The 23736-nt window shown below is 39.6% G+C and overlaps 1 protein-coding gene across 3 annotated transcripts in view; it reads left to right on the forward strand.

Moving 5' to 3' along the window:
* Positions 1-7415, forward strand: part of LOC125903566 (cilia- and flagella-associated protein 46) — an 85490-nt gene extending 78075 nt beyond the window's left edge. For all 3 annotated transcript variants that reach the window (XM_049600551.1, XM_049600553.1, XM_049600552.1), the window contains exon 59: positions 107-7415. In XM_049600551.1, coding sequence (XP_049456508.1) covers positions 107-219 — 113 coding nt within the window. In that variant the 3' untranslated portion in view covers positions 220-7415. The remainder of the gene's footprint in view (positions 1-106) is intronic.
* Positions 7416-23736: the final 16321 nt, after the last annotated feature.

Below are 23736 nucleotides of genomic sequence, written 5' to 3' on the forward strand. Positions count from 1 at the left end.
AATACATAAACGTCAAGCAGAATCATTCAAACTATGAATCCAACTGAGCTGGCTTTCAATATACCCCTCAGATATAGTTATTGTTTTCTCTGGTTTCCCTTCGCAGATCAAGTGCTCTCCACCGACTCAGAGGACGGTGATGTTCACCACAAAACGCTCCTCACACCATCAGCTTTCAACTGCATTCTTTACGGACTCCCTAACATAATTGTCTCATAATATACTTTCTATCCTCAATATTTCACGCTTATATTTCACAGTTGCGGATGATTACAGGCCTACATGTCATCCAGCTTTGCAAATATTACCGTATGCAAAAAAAGTAAAGCTACTGTAGTATGAGGGGGTAGATATTTCATTAAACATGATCCTTGATTCTTCACTTCCACATTTTTCACTATATCATTTTATGAGAATACAGATTTTATCATTGATGTTTTTACCCACAGCAGACATAAGACACAATATATAACATACCTGATTCCATAAGATAAGGCTAGAGCTTCATATGCTCTGAGAGAGGGCAGCTTATAGAGATTCGCCCTATACATGTCTTGTATTATTAAAATACCAATGTTTCTACTCAGGTTGTCCTGACAAGTTGTACCTGCTTTGCAGATAACTCTCAACATATTGAATGTTTAGAGCAGGGGTGCCCAAATACTTCTCAGTGGAGGGCCAAAAATGAATCAGGGTGGAGGGTCACGGGCCAAAACTAAACATTCATGTTGCAGTGCATTTAATTAAATGACTATGATATAACTATGCAAAATAAACAGTCATACAAAGTAATTTAGAAAATGAATAACATTTCTGTTTATTGAAAGCAGAAAAATAATAAGTACCAGGCCTATGACTCTAAAAACATGGGACACAACATGTCCCTACAAGACCAATATATTACAGTCTCCACTGTCTTGAACAATCATTTTCAAATAGGAATATAATTGAACAACAGCTTTAGCTTTTTAGCCTTTTTTTGTAAATCACTGAACTGTGTTTACGTTAATTTCAGCTGAAACATTAACCATACAGAGCAGAACATGCTCCAAAGTGCCAGACATTTCACGCCTAGGCCTCCAATACATTCATCACTGCTTACGGGAGCTAAACAGCGCCACCCTTCCCTCAATGTAACACAATGCTGATTTGTGGTCAGTAGAGGAAGTGCAACAATAAATAAATATTTAAAGAGATATTCCGACTGCTGGCAGCGGGAAAATAATAATTATTTAATTATTGAAAATTTGTCCGCTTCAGTCACCATGATTACCAATGTGTTATTGATGTGGGTTACTGTCAGACTGAATGAGAGAAATGAGTTCAAGCCAAATAAACACTCTGACATGACCAACAATCCTGTTGTGATAGAACAAAAATGAATGAAATCCTACAATAAGAAGACTGAGCTCAAAAACAGAGGCTTGACTGTAGTAATGCAGCTTCATCTTGCAGCTGTGACTAAAGTTCTGTTCCTGCCTTGTTTTCTTAATAATTGTAGTGTTCCTATCAGTTACTGCAAATTAAGTCTAGTTGACAGCATTTACTACAGTTTTGTTGTCTTGACTTGTCACATGAAATTAAATCTTAAACAGTTTAAACCGGTGACCCCACAAGAGGGTGAACTCATAGTTTAAAAATGCCGTGTCACACTGGGTCAACATTAAAACCACAAGACCTCGCTTTAGTTGACTTCATTTGACAGAAGCTGGATTCATCCTTTCATGAAAATGAAAAAGGCTCAAATGAAATGTAATTATTTTATTTAGAGAATACCCTTATCAGGCATTGCAGTGCACACTTAATCCTTATATTTGTTGTTGTATTTCACTAAATGCTAATTGAATACAATTCCAAATGGTAAATACCCTCCTGCTCTGTTTATTGTAAGTCAAACCCTAAATAAGAGGAGAGGGGAAGTCAGTATTGCCATATTAATGCTTAGTTCCATAATAGATTTGGGTGCCTATGATTACTAAAACATGTTCCTATGTTACTTTAAAGGGGAACACTAAATTAAGCGTTCCAGCATGAGAGGTTCAGTCAATACTGTGAACATGAGCTGCTCTCTCTCAAAGCCAGAAACCAGAGAAGTAAGACTCAAACTTGTGATGTCATCAAGTATAAAGTCTGGAGCTGCTCCATAGACAGTGGATAGGAGACTGATTTTGCTGACTCACAGAATGCTTGTTTTCTTTTTATACCCAAATGAGCTTTATTCTGTTGTGTTCTCAGTTCTGAAGTAGAAAATATACTCAGAACATTCCCATGGTCGCTCTCAGCGCCATCTGTAACATCTTTCGCCATTCATTGCTATGGAGCAGCTCCAGACTTTATATTTGACATTATGAATTTGAGTTTTAGCACTCCAGTTTTGGGATTTGGGAGAGAGTTGTTCATGTTTACTAATATTTTTGCAGTGTCTTAGACCATAGGAATAATGTATACATTTTGAAAATGGACAGTTTCCCTTTAATGTGTGCAAGAATGGAGAGATTTAATTCTTCTTCAGCTGAAGAATTTCCTTCTGATTGACACACACAAAACCACTGGTATGAATGCCATTTAATTTATTTTTCAACAACACTGTTGTTAACATGTGGTTAGATTTAGGCACAAAACCACTTAGTTATGGTTTGGAAAAGATCATGTTTTGGCTTAAAATACCCAGTTTTGGTGGCACAATCCTTGCAAGGAAAATTGTAGCAAGTGTCATTGAAAAGCAGCCGGTGTTGTTGTCTGTTGGTCTTGAACACTTGTCTGCTGTTGTCTTGGCATCTGTCTCACTTAGGTGTCAAGCCTTCCACCATCCCCCCCACCTTCCAATTTACAAAGTCAACACCATCACTTTAGAAATGTTGATATGATGCGTATGACTCGGCTGTACTGCAAGCAGCCGCTTAGCTAAGTGTTAAGACTGGAAACGAGACAAAACAGCTAGCCTGCATCTGTCCACCTAACAGCACCTCTAAAGCTCACGAATTAAAACATTATACACACATTAAAAACCTAATTTTTGTGAGGTTTTCAGACAACCAGTGGAGAGTTTAGAAAGTTGCTGTGCCTGGCAACATATCATGCACATAACCCTCCATAAAACCACAATTTGTTTTTACACTTTGGTTTTTGTATGAATTCTAACAAGTGAGATTTACAAGAGATGGGTTGGAGGATTTTATTGCATTAGATTTGTTTTGATTCGGCCAGTCTCTAACCCTCTGTCCTTAGCAGCATTCAGACTCATACAGCTGATTTATTTGTGTCAAGCACAAATGTTGCCCCATGTCCATAATCGGATATTGATGATGAGATTACAGAGCTCGTCCCTGTGTCTGTATGCTGTGATGGTGCTCATGAATTCACAGAAATGTACCCTTTAGAACAAATTGCTGATTATTGAATAACATTTAGGAATTCATCCACACTGAGCCCATGCCTGCACTGCTGATGTCTGGACAGCTTGCTGTTTAGCTGATGACATTCAGAGGAAGTGGCTGGATACCGCGTTTCTTATTTTCCCCTATTCTGATAAACTGCTGCTAACTGTGTCCCAGCAGTTTTTTTTTTTTTGCCTGTTCACCCAGGGACAGCTCAGCTTTTCACCCCTCGGGGCAGCCAACATATGTTTCTCAATTGCTGTTGTGCTCCTAAAGTTCAGCTTGCTTACGCTCAGATCTCAACTTGAAGACAGCATCCATGTTTGAATACTGTATACATTACCAGTAGACGCTATATTCACTTGTTTAAAAGCTGTTTGACATGCATGGTTATGTAACTACAATTTTGCGTCTTTTCATCATCAAAGTTGACTTTTACCCTGATCAATTAATGCCCTGAATGAAGCAATGAATTAATCAGATTAATGGTTTCATGAAATGGACTTGTTGATTGACAAAGTGTAGATGAATTATGTACTGAAAACATATCAGAACAGTTGCATGTAGAGCACACTTCTATACTTAACGCTGCTGTTTTCAACACATTCCTCCTGACTTTGTCATGTGCCGTTGGAGGAATAGAGTCCATGTTATCATTGTGTTTATTTTGACCAAAGAGAAGGAGAACTATAGCCAGAGGAAATTCTTCCACAGCCTGTCGTTTGACCTTTGTCTGCACTGTGTGTAGGCTGTGTAAGTAGGTCAGAGAGAGCTCTTTACTGTGCTGCAGTGTCATCACACACTGGAGGCAGCAAAGATAGGAGGAAAGAGGGCAGAGGCCCAGGTCTACTGCACACTCACGCATTATTACTGCTATGATTCTGGATGGCATTTGCAATTACTTTATGTTGTGGCCTTCGCTGGTATAGCTACAAGGCCCCTAGACATAACAACAAATTATCTCTACAGTAGTACCTGCACCATGACACTAAGAGGGGAATCTTCGGAAATTCCATGATTGGATTTAGATTCTGATTTGATTCTTGATGAATCAAATTGAATATGTGTGAGTACACAGCCTTTTGATTTTGAAAAAGTGACTGCACTCATTTGGAAGCATGCTACAGTCTTTTTGCCTGTTTGAGAAATGTTAAATGAAAATGTGATTTCCGGACCAACATCACAGGTTAATGTCTTTTGCAAAAACAGAGTGGTTTGTGTTCTGGAGTAAGGATGAAAAAAAGAAAGCAAAGCACTCGGCTGTACTTGACATTATTACCAGCCAAACTCAATGTTAACTACAACTTGGTACGGATGCAAGTCTTATAAATGGACTAAATTAATAAACAGAGTTGGCAGAAGCTTTGTTAAGTGCTGCAGTGTGAGTTGGTTGGACGGCTTGTTTGCAAGCAGATCTCTGCCCCAGTAACATCCAAAGTTAGACTGTAAATGACTTTATATTTTACATGGTCACAGTCAGGGTCATCCTGAACCAGATTACATTGAAAATGTTGGCAAACCTCAGAAGATTTTATGAGGGTTTAAACACGAGGACATTGTCAGCGTGTTATGTTTATTGAGCTAACTCTCTCTCTAAAATTGCACAGTAAAATAACATCAAATTTTACATGGTCATAAACAGGGTCATTCTGGAAAAGATTAAAATTGAACATTTGAGCAAAACTCTGAAGGAAGAGAATTATTTATTTAATTTATGAGAGTAAAGTGGGACATTTTTTTGTATTTGACGGTGCTTTCCCTGTACAGCTATGTGTAGTAAAACAATTTATGTTCATAGACAGGGATATTTTGAGCAGAGATCTATTGTGCTACTCAGCAAAGCTATTGTGAGAACTGCTTTATAAAATTAGATCTTTATTGCTGACAATTTTATTAGGTGTATGAAATTATTGCTGAGATGCAAGATGGGGTTTCAGCAACCAACAGTTCAATTGACCGCAGTGTTTTACATCTGCTATGTCTTGTCTGCTGTGTCCTCCCGTGCCCTGACGTTATCAGTAAATTTGTTTTTTCATTGCATGAAAAAATGGAATGGCATGAGAGCATGTTTAAAGTGTTTATTGTTTGAGTCTCATGGCAAATGCATAATTCCCATTTCAGACCAAAGATTCACAATGAGACCAGTTGAAACTTGCAACTGCTTGCAATGCGTCAGCCTACAACATTCTAAAAAAAAGCAGCCAGTTTACACTAATGCACTATATAAGATGGTGTGTTGTCTCCATAGCAACCACTCTCTGTACTGTCATTTGGAATTTCAGCTTTTCAGGCTTATTGTGTAGCTGACTATAATTTGTAGCTTCTAAAAATATGATTGAAGAGGGATGTACATGAGACGGACTCCAGCTTCACGGGAACGTGAAGGGCTGACTAGCTTATGAAACAGGTGACTTGCCACACGCTCTAAAACCAGCTGCTAGTGATTTGACCAGCTAAGTCACAGCTGACATCATCAGCCGGCTTGAGTCAAGCTGGGATGGGCCAATTTACACCACTGTAACTTTTCTCTGCAACGTCTTAAAACAGTTTCATCTTGTTGTGAATCTTTGGTGTGAATGTGAGGGTTGGCAGTCTTGCAGGGTATTTACAAAATCACCATAGTCTTCAAAGGCTAATTTTTAAGTTAGAAATTCCAAAATGTGCCCAAACAAGGGTTGAGCCGAATACTCAGATGAAACAAGTATTTGGTACAGATAATGTGCTTTTTATGTGTATGATCCAAGTAAATTATCCGTACTCATACTGAAGGAATATCCTGATTTGCATGGCTGTGTTCGATTTCTTACTCTCGTGATCAAAAATGATGTGAAGCTCAATTCTGAGGCTGTTCTACAAATAGCTTACTAATAAATAACAGATATAGCAACTTCTGATCAACCCCTATAAATTTTAGGCTTAAAATAACAACTTCTGGTTAGGTACCACCCACTTCTGGTTTAAACCCCACCCATTCTAAGTCCTAATACACATACAGGTAATTAATTTGTTGGAACAAATACAGATAATGGTGTACTTGCTCATCCCTACCCCAAACACTTGCCCTCTTTGAAGAGGTACTGTAAGATGACTTTAGTGTGAGTGTGCTCAGCACTGTGGGGGTTCTGCATTGTGTCTATACAGTTGAGTTATTCGTTCAGACATCATGATAAAAATAGATTTTACATAATTCTTATGTAAATCAATTTTTACCCCACTTCTAATGTACTTTTATTGGGATGAAACTGCTGTCCAGAAATTCAAAAATTCAATTTACAATAGCATAAAATGCAGAAAAGTAAATAAACAAATGCATCTCAGAAGCTGAAACCAGAAAAGTTGTCATCTTCACAATACCAAAATGATAACATTATTATATATCCCCTCAGTCAATTCTTAAGTGGTTGAAAAATCAATAAACTGACCCCGTTATTCAACTCCAAAGGACAGTCTAATGAATAATGTTGAATACATAAAAATGATTTCTTTTATGCCAATGTTCATCCTGTTTCCTGTGAATGTCTTCTAGGAATTCAAGTCATCTTTAATCATATAGACTAGTATCACACATTTGCCTGAAGGGGGCCATTTAACCAACAGTTACAGGCCGCCACACCGAAATATCGCCATCCCGACGGTCCGCCATCCCGAATTCTGGTCCCTGAGTCCTGACAGTAAGCTATGGCGAGCCTGTAGAAGCTGTATTCCCCATGTATGTCAGCGATTTTCACCGGGGACGCACGTGAGTAATTCAGGCTGATGTTACCTGTTTTTCAGCAAACTCTTTTGGTAATTTTGTTAAAAGGCATGGCATATAGGTCCACAGTAACTTATTATTATTATTATTATTATTGTTGGTTCTTATAAGAGTAGGCTACAATGAGTACCGGGCCATCAAATCACAGCATCCGCGGTGAGAGGACACGGAATTGTGTGCGCTTTTACGCACGCGGGTCAAGGCCATGACGGATATTTGATGTGGGAAAGATGTAGCCAGATGTATTACCTGTTTTAGATGTGTGGCTGTCTGTCCGTCCATCCATCCGTAGCACGAGTCATGTGCACCACTTCACCACCGACCCGTGCGTAAAAGCGCGAACAGTCTCTCAAGGAGGGACAGCCATGAGGCAATGAATGAGGAAATAATTGCCCGGGCGTTTAATCGGACCGGTGTACATACGATAACAGTAAAAGATCAAATAAAATTGCTACATCAATAAAAATGCTACAACAGATGAATAGAGTGAATTAAAAAAAATGAGCGTCTGAATCGTTCAGTTCTGCTCCTGGATGGGATAATCCGCTGGCTGAATGAGCTGCCCATCAGCCACAGCTCATTGTGCAGAGGGTGAGATGGATTGTCCAGGATTGCACAGATTTTGTCCTTCACCCTCCTCTCAGCCACTGTCTCCAGACTGTCCATTTATTTATTTCCTTTATTATTTCATGGAGGAGTTTTTGAAGATCTAAATATTTTATCACTTGGTCTTTCATCACACCACATGTAGAGGAAAGATCACAACACTTGAAGTAAGGTGACTCTTTAAGTGCAAAGCACTGTTGAATCACTCTCTGAGTCCTTGAAGTATTGATCTCACAATAGCCCACGTGAGTTCTCACAGTAATGAAGTAGGACTTGAGATGCTGTCAGGGATTCTAAAGACAGTTGAAAGAGAACAGTTGAAAAGCACCAGTAGCCTTGAGGCAACAAGAATACTAAGACACACCAATGCCCTGATAAATGGAAAGTGATTGTGGGACCGACCTTGCTGTTGTATTCTTCTATCTTTAGGTATACATCATTTCTCTTTTATCATATCCCCTGTTCACTGTCCTTGCGTGATCAGGAACTCAATCAGGTTTGCCATCCCTACATCTACAGTACATCTGCTTTACTCTTAATGCCACACATAAGAGATGGAAGAAAGGAAGCTTTCTAGATTGCCTCAGCGAGAATACACAGGATGTAGCCTATGTGGAAGGTGACAATCAGTCAAACATCTGTTCATTGGTTGTTCATCTGTTAGTGATTGAATACTGCAGGTGGTAGAGTGGGATGCATTGGCACTGCATCACCTCAGCCACTTAGATAGCTTAGCATAAAGACTAGAAAAGCTTAATCAGCTAACCTAGCTCTGTCAAAAGGTATCACATACCAGCATAAAGACACATTCACTTTATGGATGTATAAAGAGAACTGGATACAGTGTTGCAGGCAGGACCCCTTTCGTTCCTGTGAGAGCTGCTCTGTGGTGCATGAAGCCAAAAACATTCAACTGCCATGTTTATAATTACCCAGATGATCAGCGCTGCTTCCACAACATTCGGCCCATAGAGCAGGTGCACTAGAGACTTTCACGGGTCGAGCTAGCTGCTTCCAGTTTTGCTCTCTGCTAACTTGAAAGGGGAATGATGTAATTTTGCAGCTCTTCAAGACTTTCCAAATGTTATCGGACTGAATGGATCAAATCCTGACAGTCAAACAAGTCATCATGGAGGTTGAGACACTCAAAAATAATGTATTCACGACATACTTCTTGGGGTCCTGGGTCACACATAGGCAAAGCAGAGTAAATTACATCTTTTCAAGTCAATTTTGCATGCCGCGGCTTCAGGGTACTTGGATTCAATGGACAAGCCGTTCTGATGTTTTTGAAATGCATTAGCGGAGTTTTATAACATTTTCAAAATGTGGGTTCCATGCACTTCAAGTGTAGCTGTTATTCCAGCTAGCTGTTATCCTCCGATACCCCAAACGGGTTTTGTGGATTAAAAAACTACACTGGACTTTTGTTGGCATGAGGGTCAGTAAGTACTGTCTGTATTTTCATTCTAAAGTGGCCATTTGCTTTAATTTTCCATTCTCTTACATCAACACCTGTCTACCAACTCACTGCAAGCCAAGTAGCCTCTGTCATGTAGGGCAATTTGTATTTTTCATCTTTCAATATTGGCTGATTATACATAGCAATAACCAGTGTCTCCTCCACACACACTCCTACCATATGGAAATGATGCGGCCAGTTGGAGCTCAGACTGAATGGGAAACAAAGTCCAATGTTCACTTAGCTGGGCATAACTTAGCTGGGCGATGTCCGTCGATAGCTGCCTCCATGAGGAGAGAACAGAAGGAAGGGAGGGGGGCATTGCTGTCCGAGGGCTGCCATAGAATGGCGACGAGGATGTCAGCCCACCAACACTCGCTACCCGGTCCCTGGTTGTGGCGATTTGCGATGCTGGCCAGCTAGGAATTGACTAGCAGCCAGTACAGTACAGTCCTTTCTCATCTAGCTAACATTTAGCCATGTTACTTACTGATCCATTAGAAAGAAAGTTAACTGGACATCGGTGTTGAAGACTCTTTGGTCATGGAGCTCCCTCCATCTCTTAAACGCCTGACTGAGGTTTACTCTTGTTTTTCCTCTTCTTTTATCACTCTCCTTTTTGCTCCTCTTTGCCTCCTCAGACAGAGGAGCTTGTTTTCTTTTGCCATGCTGTTTTTCACTTCTCTCCAAACTTTGTCCATCTGCCACTGTGCTCGTGACTCAACTATCTCATGCCCAACTCCTCATAAGGGCCAGCTCCAGTCCCTGATTGGCTGACCGACCAATTTCACAAAACATGACACGTTTCCAAGCAGATTTTTTCTGCGAAATTTCGGCACGGGTGGCAGAAGCTTATTGCAAAGATTGCAAAGCCACTAAGTAACCTATGTAAACACTGATAGTCTGATTTTACTGTGGCCACTACCCTGTGCAACCCACATTATTTTCATAATGATATATTCAGGAAAAGATGCTATCTGTTGCCTCTTTAATGCTAACGTCAGCATTAGACATGGATACTGGAACCCAAGATGGCACCTCTTCAGTCCAATGAGAATTGCTCGCCTGTGCATAAGCCAGATAATTTGTAAATCTTAAGTGATTTTTAAATTGCTTTTCTCAGCTCAAGAAAGGTTTTAAAAATATAAAATGGATCAAAAATTTTGTTCCTCAGAGCCTGGTCATTATGCCAACATACTCGCAATAACAATTCTAACATGCTGATGCTATGCAGGTAAGCCTATGGTGTTTGTCGTGTTCAGCTTCTAGAGCGCATAGCATACTTGCCAACCATCCTATATCTCCAGGGACTTCATCACCATTCTCATATATTTCTTTTCTTGTTTTTTTTTTTCCTTTTCATCATCACATCCTATATCTTTAAAGTGTGTAAAAGCCCTGTAACTCTAAAAGTGTACTGTTTTCTACCTGTTGGTGCTTTCCCCTTTCTCCCTCCTCCTCCTCCTCCTCCTCCTGACCTCCTGGGGCCAGAAAAGGGGGCACTGGAAAGGGGTGCCCATCGGACCTGTATAAGTTGGGCACAGCTGCCAGAGAACAGCTTGTATCCGTGCTGACTGCATTTTGTGTATGTAAGTCTTATGAGATGCTCTACCAGGGGATTGATAGATTGATGATCAGGGGTTGGGGGGTTTCCCACTCGCCCTCCTCCACTGCAGCAGGGTACCTAGCTGTCTTCCAGAGATGAGCCTTCCATTCTTCCTCCAGGGAGGCATTCAGGACCCAGGTTTGTGGGTTTTTGTTTGTATTTTTGAGATATCAAGGTAAGCAAGTATGTTAGAGTGTTAGCATGCTAATATTTGATAATTAGCAATAAACCACATACAGCTGATGCTGGTGGGAATGTCAGTTGTTTTGGGGGGGTTTGGGTCATAAACAAATTTACATTTTTAATCTGCTGCTGGTTTAAAAAAGAAGTCAGTATCAACAAAGTCTTTAGGATACATTCTCTAGGGACCATTAAAATCTGTACCAAACTCTCTGACAGTCGATCCAATAGCTGTTGAGAAATTTCAGCCTGGAACAAAGTGGTGGAGTGACCGACAGGCTGACATCACAGGAACCATTTGTGTAGTTATAAATAACCTTCCATTAACTCTGTCAAGTAAGGCTATAGCTGTCCTCCCAGTACAATAAGCAGCTTTTTGCCCCATTATGTACATGACAGAAGCAAGGTGAGAAAGAAATGAGATGCACATCTTGTTTGTGTAACCATGGGCTGCATAATGTGAGGGCTGCTGCGATTTTGCCGGTGGGTGCAAGGGCAGGGATGCAGAGTATACAAGTGTGATTCAGTAAGACGCACCTTTTTAAACGTGGAATGTTAATATTTGTTCCTCATGCTACAGTATTTCTAACAGCCAAGGCTTGTAAACCTCCCCACTCTATTTTCCTTTTTTTTTGCCACAATGTGCAAGTAAATTATTCCTGGCTAATTCTGATGTGATTGTACCTTCAAGAGATGTGTTTTATTCCCATAAGTAGATTTCCCCCACCATCACCCACCTTCTCAACCACGCCACCTAGTCCATGTAAGGTATGTGAGCACTGGAGGCTGCATTTAGACTAACTGCAACAAGCCTAGTTGAGTTGCATGACTGTGACACAAAGCCATTCCAACAAGCAAGGTTGATTAATGTTGCCCTGTGAAGTATCCATGAAATCTCAGCTTCTTTATTCAAGGCCTGAGCAGTCTGCTTGCTCACCATGGCTGCCCAGACAAAGCTCTGATTTATGGTACTGCTTTATTTGACAGCCACCTTTCCTTGGCAATTTTTTTGCATACCAGAGACATCCTTAGAGTTGCTCTGTTTCGCTTTGCAGACAGACACTTGTAGTTTTTTTTAGTAAGTTCATATCATGGCCAAACCATAGGCTAACATGCATCTTCCATCCATCAAAATCACTAACTGGTCTCTTGCCCTACAAGGAAAATAATTAGCATATGTTTGTTGATATCAGGCTAACTAAATATAATATATGACAAATATGATGGCCTGGTGGTCCAAGAGAGAAACAAGCAGACCGGCCTTGAGAGAGAGGTGTGTCTTTTAACCTTCATTATGCATTGATAATATCTGTGCAGCCATTGCTGATAAAAGGACAAAACGAAATTGGCTTGATATTTGCAAAGTTAAACCCTACATGGCATGACCAGAATGACCTTTAAAGTCAATCAATCATTTTTATTTATAAAGCCCAATATCACAAATCACCGTTTTGCCTCAGAGGGCTTTACAGCACACGACATCTCTCTGTCCTTAGGACCCTCGCAGCGGATAAGGAAAAACTCCCCCCAAAAAAACCTTTAACGGGGCCTTAAACATCCCCCTTGACACAAGTAAGTACATGAGATGTGAGCAAGTGTGTGTGTGTACTGTATGTATATGTACTTTCTGGATTTTTTACCACCACTGATGGTGTTATCTGCCGTTTGTAACCTTGCATTGTTGTACTTGGGATTGGCCATGGTCTGAAGGCTATTTTTTTAAGGTCTCAATAAAAGGACTCGTTACACATTATTACTTGTTTTCTGTCCTCTGATCTCAGAAATATACAACTCAGGACTTTACTTCAAGAACAGTCAAGACCACAACTTTGCAAAATGTGTTGCTCCTTAGTGAGTGTTTTCTCATAGAAAACTAGATAAAATTTCCACACTTAAAATTCAGTTCTGCAATGCCTTTTGATTATTTTTATCGAGGCATATCTCCTACACACATACAGTATGGCAACAAAAGAGGTGAAGGAGGAAGAATTTGTTTTCAGTAGGTGTCTTTATGAAAATGTTGATCTTTCACATTGATTTACAAAGTGCCTATAGTTTGCATGTTCTACTTTTTATTGTAAGTGTGTTATTCATTGTGGGATTTGCACTGCTCTGGTCTTGGTCTTGACTCTATCTCACCCTGCCTTGGTCTTTATCTTGACTCAGTCTCAACTCCTCAAAGTCTTTGTATTGTCTTGTTCTAGATATACTCTGGTCTTGGTTATGACTTGGGCTTGGTTTAGGTGGTTTAGACTACAACACTGTATGCCACACCAGAACTCTTTGCAGTTGTAGGCACTCAAGACTCCACAGATTTTGCAAAACATAGTAGTTATTTTTTTTTTTTTTTTTTTTTTTTTTTCACATTTCTTGTGAGGAATTTTGAGTTTGAAATGTAAACTGAAGTGATGAGAATAAATGATGAATGGGAGTCTGGCTTGGCATTATCAGGAGGAGGGTCCATCAACATCAAGATGTTCAGTTAATGCCAGGGTAGTTCTGCATGTAGGACTGTAGAAATGAATACCATCCGTATCCCAGTTACAAATAAAGGAGTTGTACAAAATGCATCTCATTAAGAAAATGGCAAAAACTGACAAAGAAAGGATGTAGTTGAGGCGACAGTTCAGACAGGCAGATCTTTACATTGAATTACTGTAATGCAAGTAAAAGGTGGGTGAATGCCTATCAGATGAATTATGGTAATTTTTGGAACAATATAAAAATACTACTGCTTTTTATTTGTAAGAAATAAAAAACACCAAATGAAATGTGAAGGATTTGTCTTCATTAGACTGCTGGGGTAGTGGTAGTTTTATCTGTAAACTGATTCCAGCAAATTATGTCTTGGACAGCTCTTCCATTGTCTGCAGTGTGTAACATTAGAGATGTAAGGCCAGAGAATGTTGTCCAGATCAAAGATGTGGTGCAACCAGAACGGTAACATTTAATAAGGTAGTCATCAGAAAGTGACAGGGCATCTAATCAGGACACCTCATGGCCAACAGCTCAGCAACAGGGAAAAACTCAATGGGACCTATTATGCTTCTCCTTATTACCCGTCTTATATTTGCTACAATGTTGTATGTTCATAATAAATGTGGCTAAAGTTATAAATAAGGAAGTAAACGCATGTAAAAGTAATCCTTGTGAGCAAGGAGCCCACACTGCTACATACAGCTACATGTTAACAAAGGGAAACATGTAACCTTGCTTGTCAGTGTTGTTAATTTCTGCCCAATTTCAGACAATGCTTCTGCTGAAACACTTGTTTGAAAGTTTTTCTTAACGTTAGAAAGTGCCATGATACTCTGTTACAGTCATTCCCTGGCTGCAAGGACCATGCAGAGACACCAAGATAGGGAAGACAGAATGCTGACCAATCAGAGCAGACTTTTGGGAGGGAAGTTTAAAGGCATATCATGCAGGATTTTCCTTAAAACAGTATATTGGCTCGCAGACAAGTAATCCCTCTTAATCGTCACAAATGACCCACTAGCAATGTGTGGCAGCATCTGAACCTGCCCTCTGCCTGTATTTTTTCTCACAAAATGTTTTACAGAAATTGGCTAGCAAACACTTTTGTATGCAGCTCCTTATGTGTGGAATCTTCTGCAGAAGGACTTAAAGTTGCACTCACTGGTTACTCAGCCTTTTCAAAATACTGTTGCAGAATATTTGTACACAGTCTTCTAAATGTCAGTGTCACGATGTGTCATAGCTGGTCCTTGTAATCATGTGTAGTTGCCGTTTTTTGCGTTGTTATGGTTCCTTTCTAGTATATGTTAACATACTTTTTGGCTTTTCTTTGTACTTATATTATATTGTGGGGGTTTTTTGTATTTTTTTCTTGTTAAATAAAGGTTAAATAAAATACAATAAATGTTATTATTTTCTTCTCATTTTGGTTTGTTCGGGACATTTTGGGGTTTCGGCTTTTGGGCAGTGGTAACCCCCAGCCAATAGCAGCGCAGCAGAGGGGTCTATAAAAACAGAACAACCAGGTAACATTGCATCTCTGTGTCTCTTCTCTGCTCTTTGGATGTGTTCTGCAGGTCTCTGTGTCTGTTTGATAGAGAGCAAGGTTGCGCTCCAAACACACACACACACACACTGCTTTGGTCTCGTTGACACCGCTCTCTCTATTCATCCACTCTTTACCTCGCTTGACTACCGCTGAGTCTCTGTGAACAGAGGAGGAGGGGCCGAGTTTGAATGGTTTGTTCTCGAAAAACAACCAACAAATCTGGTTAATATGCTTTTAAAGATACAGACTGAGGGTGAATACAGGTGTTCCAGCACAGTTTGAGGGGAATAAAATGTGTTTTCAACATTAAAGCATGTTCTGAGTTTTCACTAAACCCTCTTTGTGAAACAGCCCAGGACATCACACAGTCACCAGCTTAGACTGCCGCCCTCTGGGCACAGGTTCAGAGCACAGAGCTGCACAAAGCTTTGGGAAAAGTCTGATCCATGCAGCCATAGCAGCCTTAAACAATAAGCCTCGCTCAACAGGGTTGAGTATGTACATTTGTCTGATGTGTACCTACAGTGCTATGGAAAGGATTTTTCCCTTAGGGGGTGTTTAAAGTCCAAAGCAATCATTCCAGTCAGAAAAATAATTTGATGAATGTATGTTTGCTGCTTTAACTGCTTCTTGGATTGTGGATTGCAACTCACTTGAGAAGTCTTTTATTTACACAAACACATTTCATGAAAGTGGACTGGTCTTAGCTGGTGCTTTTACTTTCCTCTTCTAAAAGTGTTATATAGGTTGGACTGGAAATGCAGATGTCAGAGGGCTGGAACTGGAGCTCTCCAGCTGGATGGTATTTAGGGAGCGTGGTTTTGAGTGTTGGCTTTCCCTGATATGCAATCTCTCTCTCTCAAACATTCTTGCCCAGTGGCATTCTGACCAAAATGATATTAATATGGATATTGGTTATTATTTGCATCTTCACTTTGATCCACAAGAGGAAAAACAGCCGGTGATCAGGCATCATTTTATTACCAACAATTCCCTCTCCAGGTTTAAAGGAAGACTTGGGCTTTTAACATTTGGTCTTCATAATCCTAATCATATTATCCGTGCTGAAAAATGCAATTAGGTGGTAATCACAACAGCACAGCAAGGATAGCAGCTCTAAGTCTGAGCACACATGCTTTTATTGATTTTATAATTCAATGTGTTGAACGATGCTACACACAGTGAGTCGTGACTTTATGTCTTAGATCACACGATGAGCCACTACAGAAGAGTTTAACATGTGAGGATGTGAGGAGGAGGGGAGTAATGGGGAAATTGTTACAAGTCTCATTATTTCATGCTTCAGAAACTCCACAGAAATGCATTAGCACAAAAGTGATACAGGGACTAAGGCAATGTCATTACTGGCAGACAACGCACAAGGATGTAACGTTTATTTGCATCGTCTGCTAAAGCAGTGCAGAAACACAGCACATGAAAAGCAACAGAGTTTTCATCATGTGTATTACATGTTTCTATCTATGAGTATTATTAAAGCCCGCTGTGCTCATATCTGCTCCTTTATTGTACCTGCAAAATGAGGTAGGAATGCAGAGAAGAGATGATCTCTCATTATTATTCCCTAGACAGAGGTCACATTACACATTACATTGCAAACCTGGTTTCTTTGGTGTACTCCAAATATGTGCAAATACAGTATATAGAATGTTTCATGTTTATGCTTAACTTTTCTGTCATGCATGCTTTATTCAAACTTTAGTAATATCAGTAATGACTAAACTAATGCAGCAAAATAACACTGAAGTTTGCAGATTAGCCTTGAATAAGTATAATTCCTGACAACGAGTTCCAAATTGATAGATAAGCAGGAAAATATAACACTCTTACACACCACAACATTATATATTTGCAGGTATATAGAAAAACACCTAAACAACCAGGTTTGCAATTAGCACAGCAATACTGCTATGCTAACATTTATGTATTAAGGCTAGGTGAATGAATGCATTTTGCTCAAGGGCAGAGCAGAGCAGCAGATATTAGCAAGCCAGTGTGATACTCACACACACGGTACTTGTCCTCAGAGAATCCCTGCCACCATCATGAGTGTCATTCCAGTTGTCTGAAAAACTGAAATGAACTTGGTGAGATCGACCCTCAGAGGGCTGAGGGAGCAAGTGAACAACGGTGGTCACTCCAGAGGTCTATATCACCCACAGTGCATTGCAGTTATGCATTTGGAATATAAATAAACTAATCAATAAAATTAAATATGTTCATTATATAATATGCTTTTCAGTTTAAGTTTTTCTAATAGGTTATGTGTATAGGTAGAGATACGGGTGTATAGATTCACTCATCTATCAGCAGATAGTTTCTCAAGAAAATCTCTGATAGCTTGATATTTAACTGAAAAAATGTCAATTAATTGCACTTAGTAAAGAAAAAAACACATATGTTGTGGCTACATACCGCACACAAGACAGGACTTTGAAAGAGGATCAAGATTTAATAGAGCAGAGTAACGCATTTCGCTTACAGCTTCATCAAGCTCATACTGAGCACAGGAAGAAATTTAAATAGGAAACAGCACTCTAAAATGTACATATATAATTGAACAATAGAAAAGAATCAGTACAACATATACACTGTTTCAATGGCAAAATTACCATATTATACCAACAGTGTGTGCACCTGCTGCAGCGGTAGTTGCCTTTTAGTTGTAGCCAGTTGGTCTTAGGGCTGGAGGACATGAAACTGGACGAGACCAGATGGTCCTTGAGGTTCCTTGCTCTCCTGAAGCAGAATCTAGGTGGAGAAGAGGCAAGCGCTTTAAGGTTCAGGTCACATTTAAGTATTTTCCAGTGTTTCGTTATGATCCTTTTGATTTCCTGCGATTTGTTGTCAAATTCAGAGACAAAAATATGGCTCTATTATCCCGGGTTTTGTTGACTGTAGTGGGGATAAGAAGAACATTACGGTTTTGTTCCTTGGCTTTGTTGTAAGCTTTTATTATTGTACTTTCTTTATATCCTCGCTCTATGAAACGTCTGTGCATATCTTGTGCTTTCAATACAAAATCTTCTTCACTGAATCTGATTATGTGAGGCTATTCCATATATTTTATATGGTATAATGGTAATTTTGCCATTGAAACAGTGTATATATTGTATTCATTATTTTCTGTTGTTCAATTATATATGTACATTTTAGAGTGCTGTTTACTATTTAAATGACGGTCTTCCTGCACTCAGTATGAGCCTGATGAAGCTGTAAGCGAAACGCGTTGCTCTGCTCTATTAAATCTTGATCCTCTTTCAAAGTCCTGTCTTGTGTGCGGTATGTAGCCACAACATATGTGTTTTTTTTTCTTTACATAGTTGCACTTGCCACAGTACCAGCACCTTGACTTACGCTGTGCACGGGCCTTTTTCTACTTTTAATTGCACTTAGTATTTACTTTAATTGTTGTACTGTTGTGTAAGTACTTTATTTCAACATCTGAAGATACATGGAAAATTTGCTATTTTGCAGTATATCATAAACCTGTAGCACTAATAATTGGGCTGAAAGTTAACAAGGGAAAGTGTGTTCCAAATAAATCCTCCCGGCCCACTTTCCCTCCGTGCAACGTAAGCTGTTACATTATACCAAGGGCTGAGGGTACAGTAAGTGGACCTACTAATGAAATTCTAATGAAAGCTTTTTTTGCTGCTACATCAGTGTTCTGAATGTCATATACAGAACCTTTAAAGGACTGCTGTGTTGCCAAATGGATCTTTAACTCTAAATGTATATCTCAGTTATTTCAGAGGAGAAGAAAAATCTTTTCAGAGGGAAGATTGACAAGAAGTAGAAAAGATTAGATTCTAAAGAGCAAGAACAGAAAAATGCAGACACTTACTGTGCAACTCACACAGGTTTATATTCTCTCAGTTTCTGCCCTCCTTCTATATATCTGTCAACACCATTTCTTAGCCTCTTATGGGTTCTTTCACTATTTCACTGTTTGATGGGTCTTTAATGTGTCCTCCTGTATCACCTCTGCCTTTATAATTTTCAGCTCTCTTCCCATTTCCTCTTCTTCAGCTGTCTGTATCAACAATATGGTCTTCTGCAGGAGCCCATATTTCCACCCTACACTGTAACAAAAATGAATTCATTTTGCATCTAATTTACATTACCCATAACAGCCCATCACACTCAATTTTCTGTGAAGGCTCTGCAGTGCTGCAGGTCTTGGTTCAGTGCTGGGTTTGCAGGTATGAATTCACTTCAAGGATCCGTTACCCTCTGAGATTATAAAGTTATCCTGTACACTGCTTCATTATTGTAGCATAGCTGTGGGTCCTCTAGGTTCATGGCAGTAAAGTGGTGCCATCAGTGGACAACATGTGGTTGCTTTGTAAATGTCTACTTTGAAATGCCATTGGTTATGTGCTGGTAGCTTTCATTTCAGTACTGTTGTTGCAGTATGGAAACATGTTAACACTGCACTCTACTAAGCAATGCAGGCAATAAAAACACCAAAGATATTTGTTTAATGCTTATTCACAGCCACTGCCCAGGGGTTTGAAGACACCAATTTGAACAGCTGGGACCGAGGGATGTGCTCTTAATTAACTTCATCTCTTTCCTGTTTGCTCCCCTTAGAGCCCCTCTGTTCTCTGTCACAGCTCCCCTCCAGAGTGGCTATGCAGACAAAACTTTGCTGGTTCCAGCTTCTCAGAAATAAATATTTTCTAATTGCCTTAGTCCTCTAACAAGAAAGGAAAGTGAACACCTTCAGATTTTAGCCAGTTGGTTGGACTGAACAAGAAATTTTGAGACACCACTATGGGTCCTGACACCTTATGATGAGCATGTTTTGTCATTTTCCAACATTCTGTAAATCAAATGATTAATCAAGACTGGAAAAAATTGTAAGTTGCTAAATGCTGTGATGTCACTCCCATTTTGAAGTCTCAAGTTCAGCTTTTCAGCTTTTGCCATATGAAGCTCTAAGTTCAGTCGGGACAACAATACTTTCCATGCTCAGACTGTAAGATTTTACCCTGCCATTCACTCCTTGCACGTATGCTCGCTCAATATCTCTAGGTGTCATTGCCTGGGTAGGTCAGTTGAGTCATCAGCTGATTAATAATCAACCGATAGCACTGTGACACATATTTTCTCTGTCACCCTATCATGTTACTGCTCCTCATTTTAAATATGGTTATTTCTCTGCCAGTTCTTCCTTGCTGCCGTTGTGAACCCCTCCACCCCCTCATCACCACCTAGTCTTTATGGATTCATCCGCCTCATCTGCCTCAGCAGTCAGCAGCCTCAGAGTCATCTTCCACCACCTGGCCTCCATAGAGGGATTTATCCTGCTGCCACTTGGATGTCTTTTGACAAATACTTCTGTTAAATCTTAATCAGCACAAATCATTTGTTAATCTGTACACTTATATTCTGTATTAAATTGTATCTTTACTTCATTCTTCTGCCTCTCCTGATTGAACTTGGGTTTTTGGAGCCAAAAGTGACCATACTTGGACAAGAGGGTGGAGCAAGGGGTGGATCTGACTGAGAACCTGAGAACACTTTTTGCAGACAGTCTGTCACTTAAAGCGGCCACACCCTTAATAATGCATAACTTTAAACCTTAATAAAATGTAAATGAGTGAGTTTTATAAATATTCACCCCCAACACAGTAAACCTAAATGCTGAAAATAGCTAGAGACCAAAACTGTTTTTGTACCAGGTTGTAAACTTATTTTTTCCTGCTTTCTGCTGCAATAGCTCAAATTTCAGGGGTTCACCAAAGATACAAGAATACATTGTCTGAGAACCCTACATTTCTGAAAAAATTGCAAGCCAGTCTGTCTAGTAGATGACAATCTATTTCACTGAATAAGTACAAACCTTGACCTGCAGGGCGCCCACTAGCTTACCTAGTAGAGCGAGCACCCCATGTACAAAGGCTGAGTCCTTGCCACCATGGGTGTCGGTTCAATTCCAACCCACAGCCCTTTACTGTATGTCATCCCCCTCTCTTTCCATCTTTCACACTATATCTGTCCTATCAAATGAAGACAAAAAGGCCCAAAAATATATTAAAAAAGAACTCTGACATATGTGTTGCTCTAATCAGAATATCACCATTAGAATTTATCTTCTTGGGGCCTTTAATCTAAAGCAAATTTCACTGCAACACTCCAGTTACGTTAGTGGCTTAGATTAAAAAAAAAAAAATTCTCACAGGAAATTAAATACATGATTTTAAGGAAAAAAATGTAATGGCCTTGCTTGCCTTGAAAGTTCAGCTCTGAAGGTGAACAATACAGTATTTTCAGACAAAGCAGCGCAATAATCAACACGACACTGGGCACGTCTGTAAAATGTACTCAAAAATAATACAGAAGTTGTGTCACTGCAAATTGCCTTTATATGCCACTAGAAGAAGAATGTTTACTCTCTTTGTTTAAGATTATTATGTCATGCTATTGCATTATTACGTTGTATAATGGAGCAAGAAAAAAATCAATATTACATTAAATTACCACAGACAGCTGAGAAATTGAAGGAAAAACCTGAATAAATGAGTGACGAAACATAAATGTAAATACTTCCATACAGGACGAGGAGCCATCCAGCAGTCTGAGGAGCATGAAAATGATGCCAATTATTAGCTGTGGTCTTCACAGCCACCAGATCCCAACCCAATGAAAAATGTGCTAAACAGCTCTCTCCACTACCTGCAGCATACAAACACTAAATGCTGGAATACCTTTTAGAAGAATGATCTTTATACCTTCAGCTGAGCAGCTCGTGGCCCAACATCTTATTAAAACATTTGTCTTACTATGTTGTTTTTGTCTTTAATTTGCCAACCAAACATTTTCCTGACATGTAGTCTCCTGTGGACCTTTTCATTTTCCACTGTCAGTGTCAGCATTGAAATTATAATCAATCAATAATCCACTTTATGTTGTAAACAAGAAGTCTTAGCAGAATAAGAAACACAATATATTCTCACAATGAACAGCTGTATCTTATACTCTTACCCAGTAGAGCTCAGCTCTGTTTAACAAACATCTCAGTGCTTTGTGTAAGAGACAATCAATATATGTAGAATAACCAGAACAAACATTACTCAAAATATAATGGTGAAATTGAGAACTACAATATATTACACTATTTTCTTTATTTACTACACAGAACACTAGGATGTTTGCTTGTTGATGCTAACTTGTTTCTTGTTCTTACCTGGTTGAAACCATTTCCCTCAGTGGAAACAAAGCGTGTATTTACTTGTATTTCACAGATAAGAAACAATAAATTGTGAAGAGAGTAAAGCCTCCACTAAAATAGCATTTTAAGTCTTGTGTGTGATTTATCCTTCAGGGATTTATATATTATACGGGTATTATACAGGCTTCATATGAACAGAGGAAATCTCCATTCGTCACTAGGCTAATTTATACAATGTAAAATGCCATAGGCTGGCGCTAATAAAGTTAGCATGTTGTATTTGTTTGGAAAACGTGTTTAGTATAAGACAGTTGTTTTGTCAGTGAATGGTGTGAGTTGTAATGGAGCCAAACTGTGCAATGTTACCTTTGTTAAATGTTGCTGTTGTCCCTGGTTTTATATGAGAAGAGGAAAAGATCGCCGGCCACTAGGCTAACCTATACAATGTAAAATGCCATAGGTTTGTGCTAATAACATTAGGATGTTGTAATTGTGGGAAAAATGTGTCCAGATAAAGACAAGTGTTTGTCTGTGAATGCTGCGAGATATAGTGAAGCTGATTTATGTACTTGTGTTTGAAATCGTCTCTATTAAGCCATATTTAATGTGTTTTGAATCATCTAAACTTTGCAGCACTTCAAGGAAACCTCCGCCGCCGACAAGTGTTTTGGAGGTGTAACTGCAAAGTGACACAGACACACCACCACAGAAGTAAAATGCTCACAACACAGCAAAGGTGGCGTGCACAGGCGGCGTGCATTGGCTACGTGCGTAGGGTCTACCCAGAACTATAAATCCCCCGCAGAAAAGTCCGTGACTGATGATGTTACACAAGCTCATTAGCAGAGCCACAGACCCAATTCCTTTGTCCTTTTTCCAAAATAAAAGCCTTCATGTGTTCAGAACACAGTCGAGTCACACAAGGTTTCAGTTTAGCTTGCGTTTTAACATGCTGCAGTGGTAACAACGTTTACACAATGACTGACATTACCATGAGTCAGTGACCACTGGGGGTGCACACGGGGTGCCCCCCCCCGTGCCACCATGGAAGCCCTGCCCCTGACCCCAAGCTGTGAGAGGATATCAACTCCATGAGAGTGGAAACTATATGTATTTTTGTCAGTTAGTGACAAGCTAACTAGTGGTGTGCCTAGTTTATATTGCACCATAAATTATAAATTAAATTCTTTTTGTGTCAGAGTCAAAACTGTCACGGTTGGTAATGCAGAGAAAAAGGATCTAGACCTAACTGCAGTCAGTTTAGAAGGCAGCAGGATGAATTCAGTCAGTACATTTACATGACATTTGAGAAAATGGTTCTTTTTCTAACTTTGTTCAGTCCAGGAGAGTCGGATACCTGCTTAACAGCTAATAGATGTCCCGTTATAGGAGCACGTTGCCTAGCGCGGTACCGGCAGTGACTTGGATTGTGTTGGTAAGCTTTGTAAGAAGTGATTTAGGGACTGGGAATAGTGTCCGCGTTGTGGCGAGGTATTCCTGTGGGCTACGGTGTATTAATTTACAAA

Source organism: Epinephelus fuscoguttatus, linkage group LG16 (assembly GCF_011397635.1).
Source record: "Epinephelus fuscoguttatus linkage group LG16, E.fuscoguttatus.final_Chr_v1".
NCBI lineage: Eukaryota > Metazoa > Chordata > Actinopteri > Perciformes > Serranidae > Epinephelus > Epinephelus fuscoguttatus.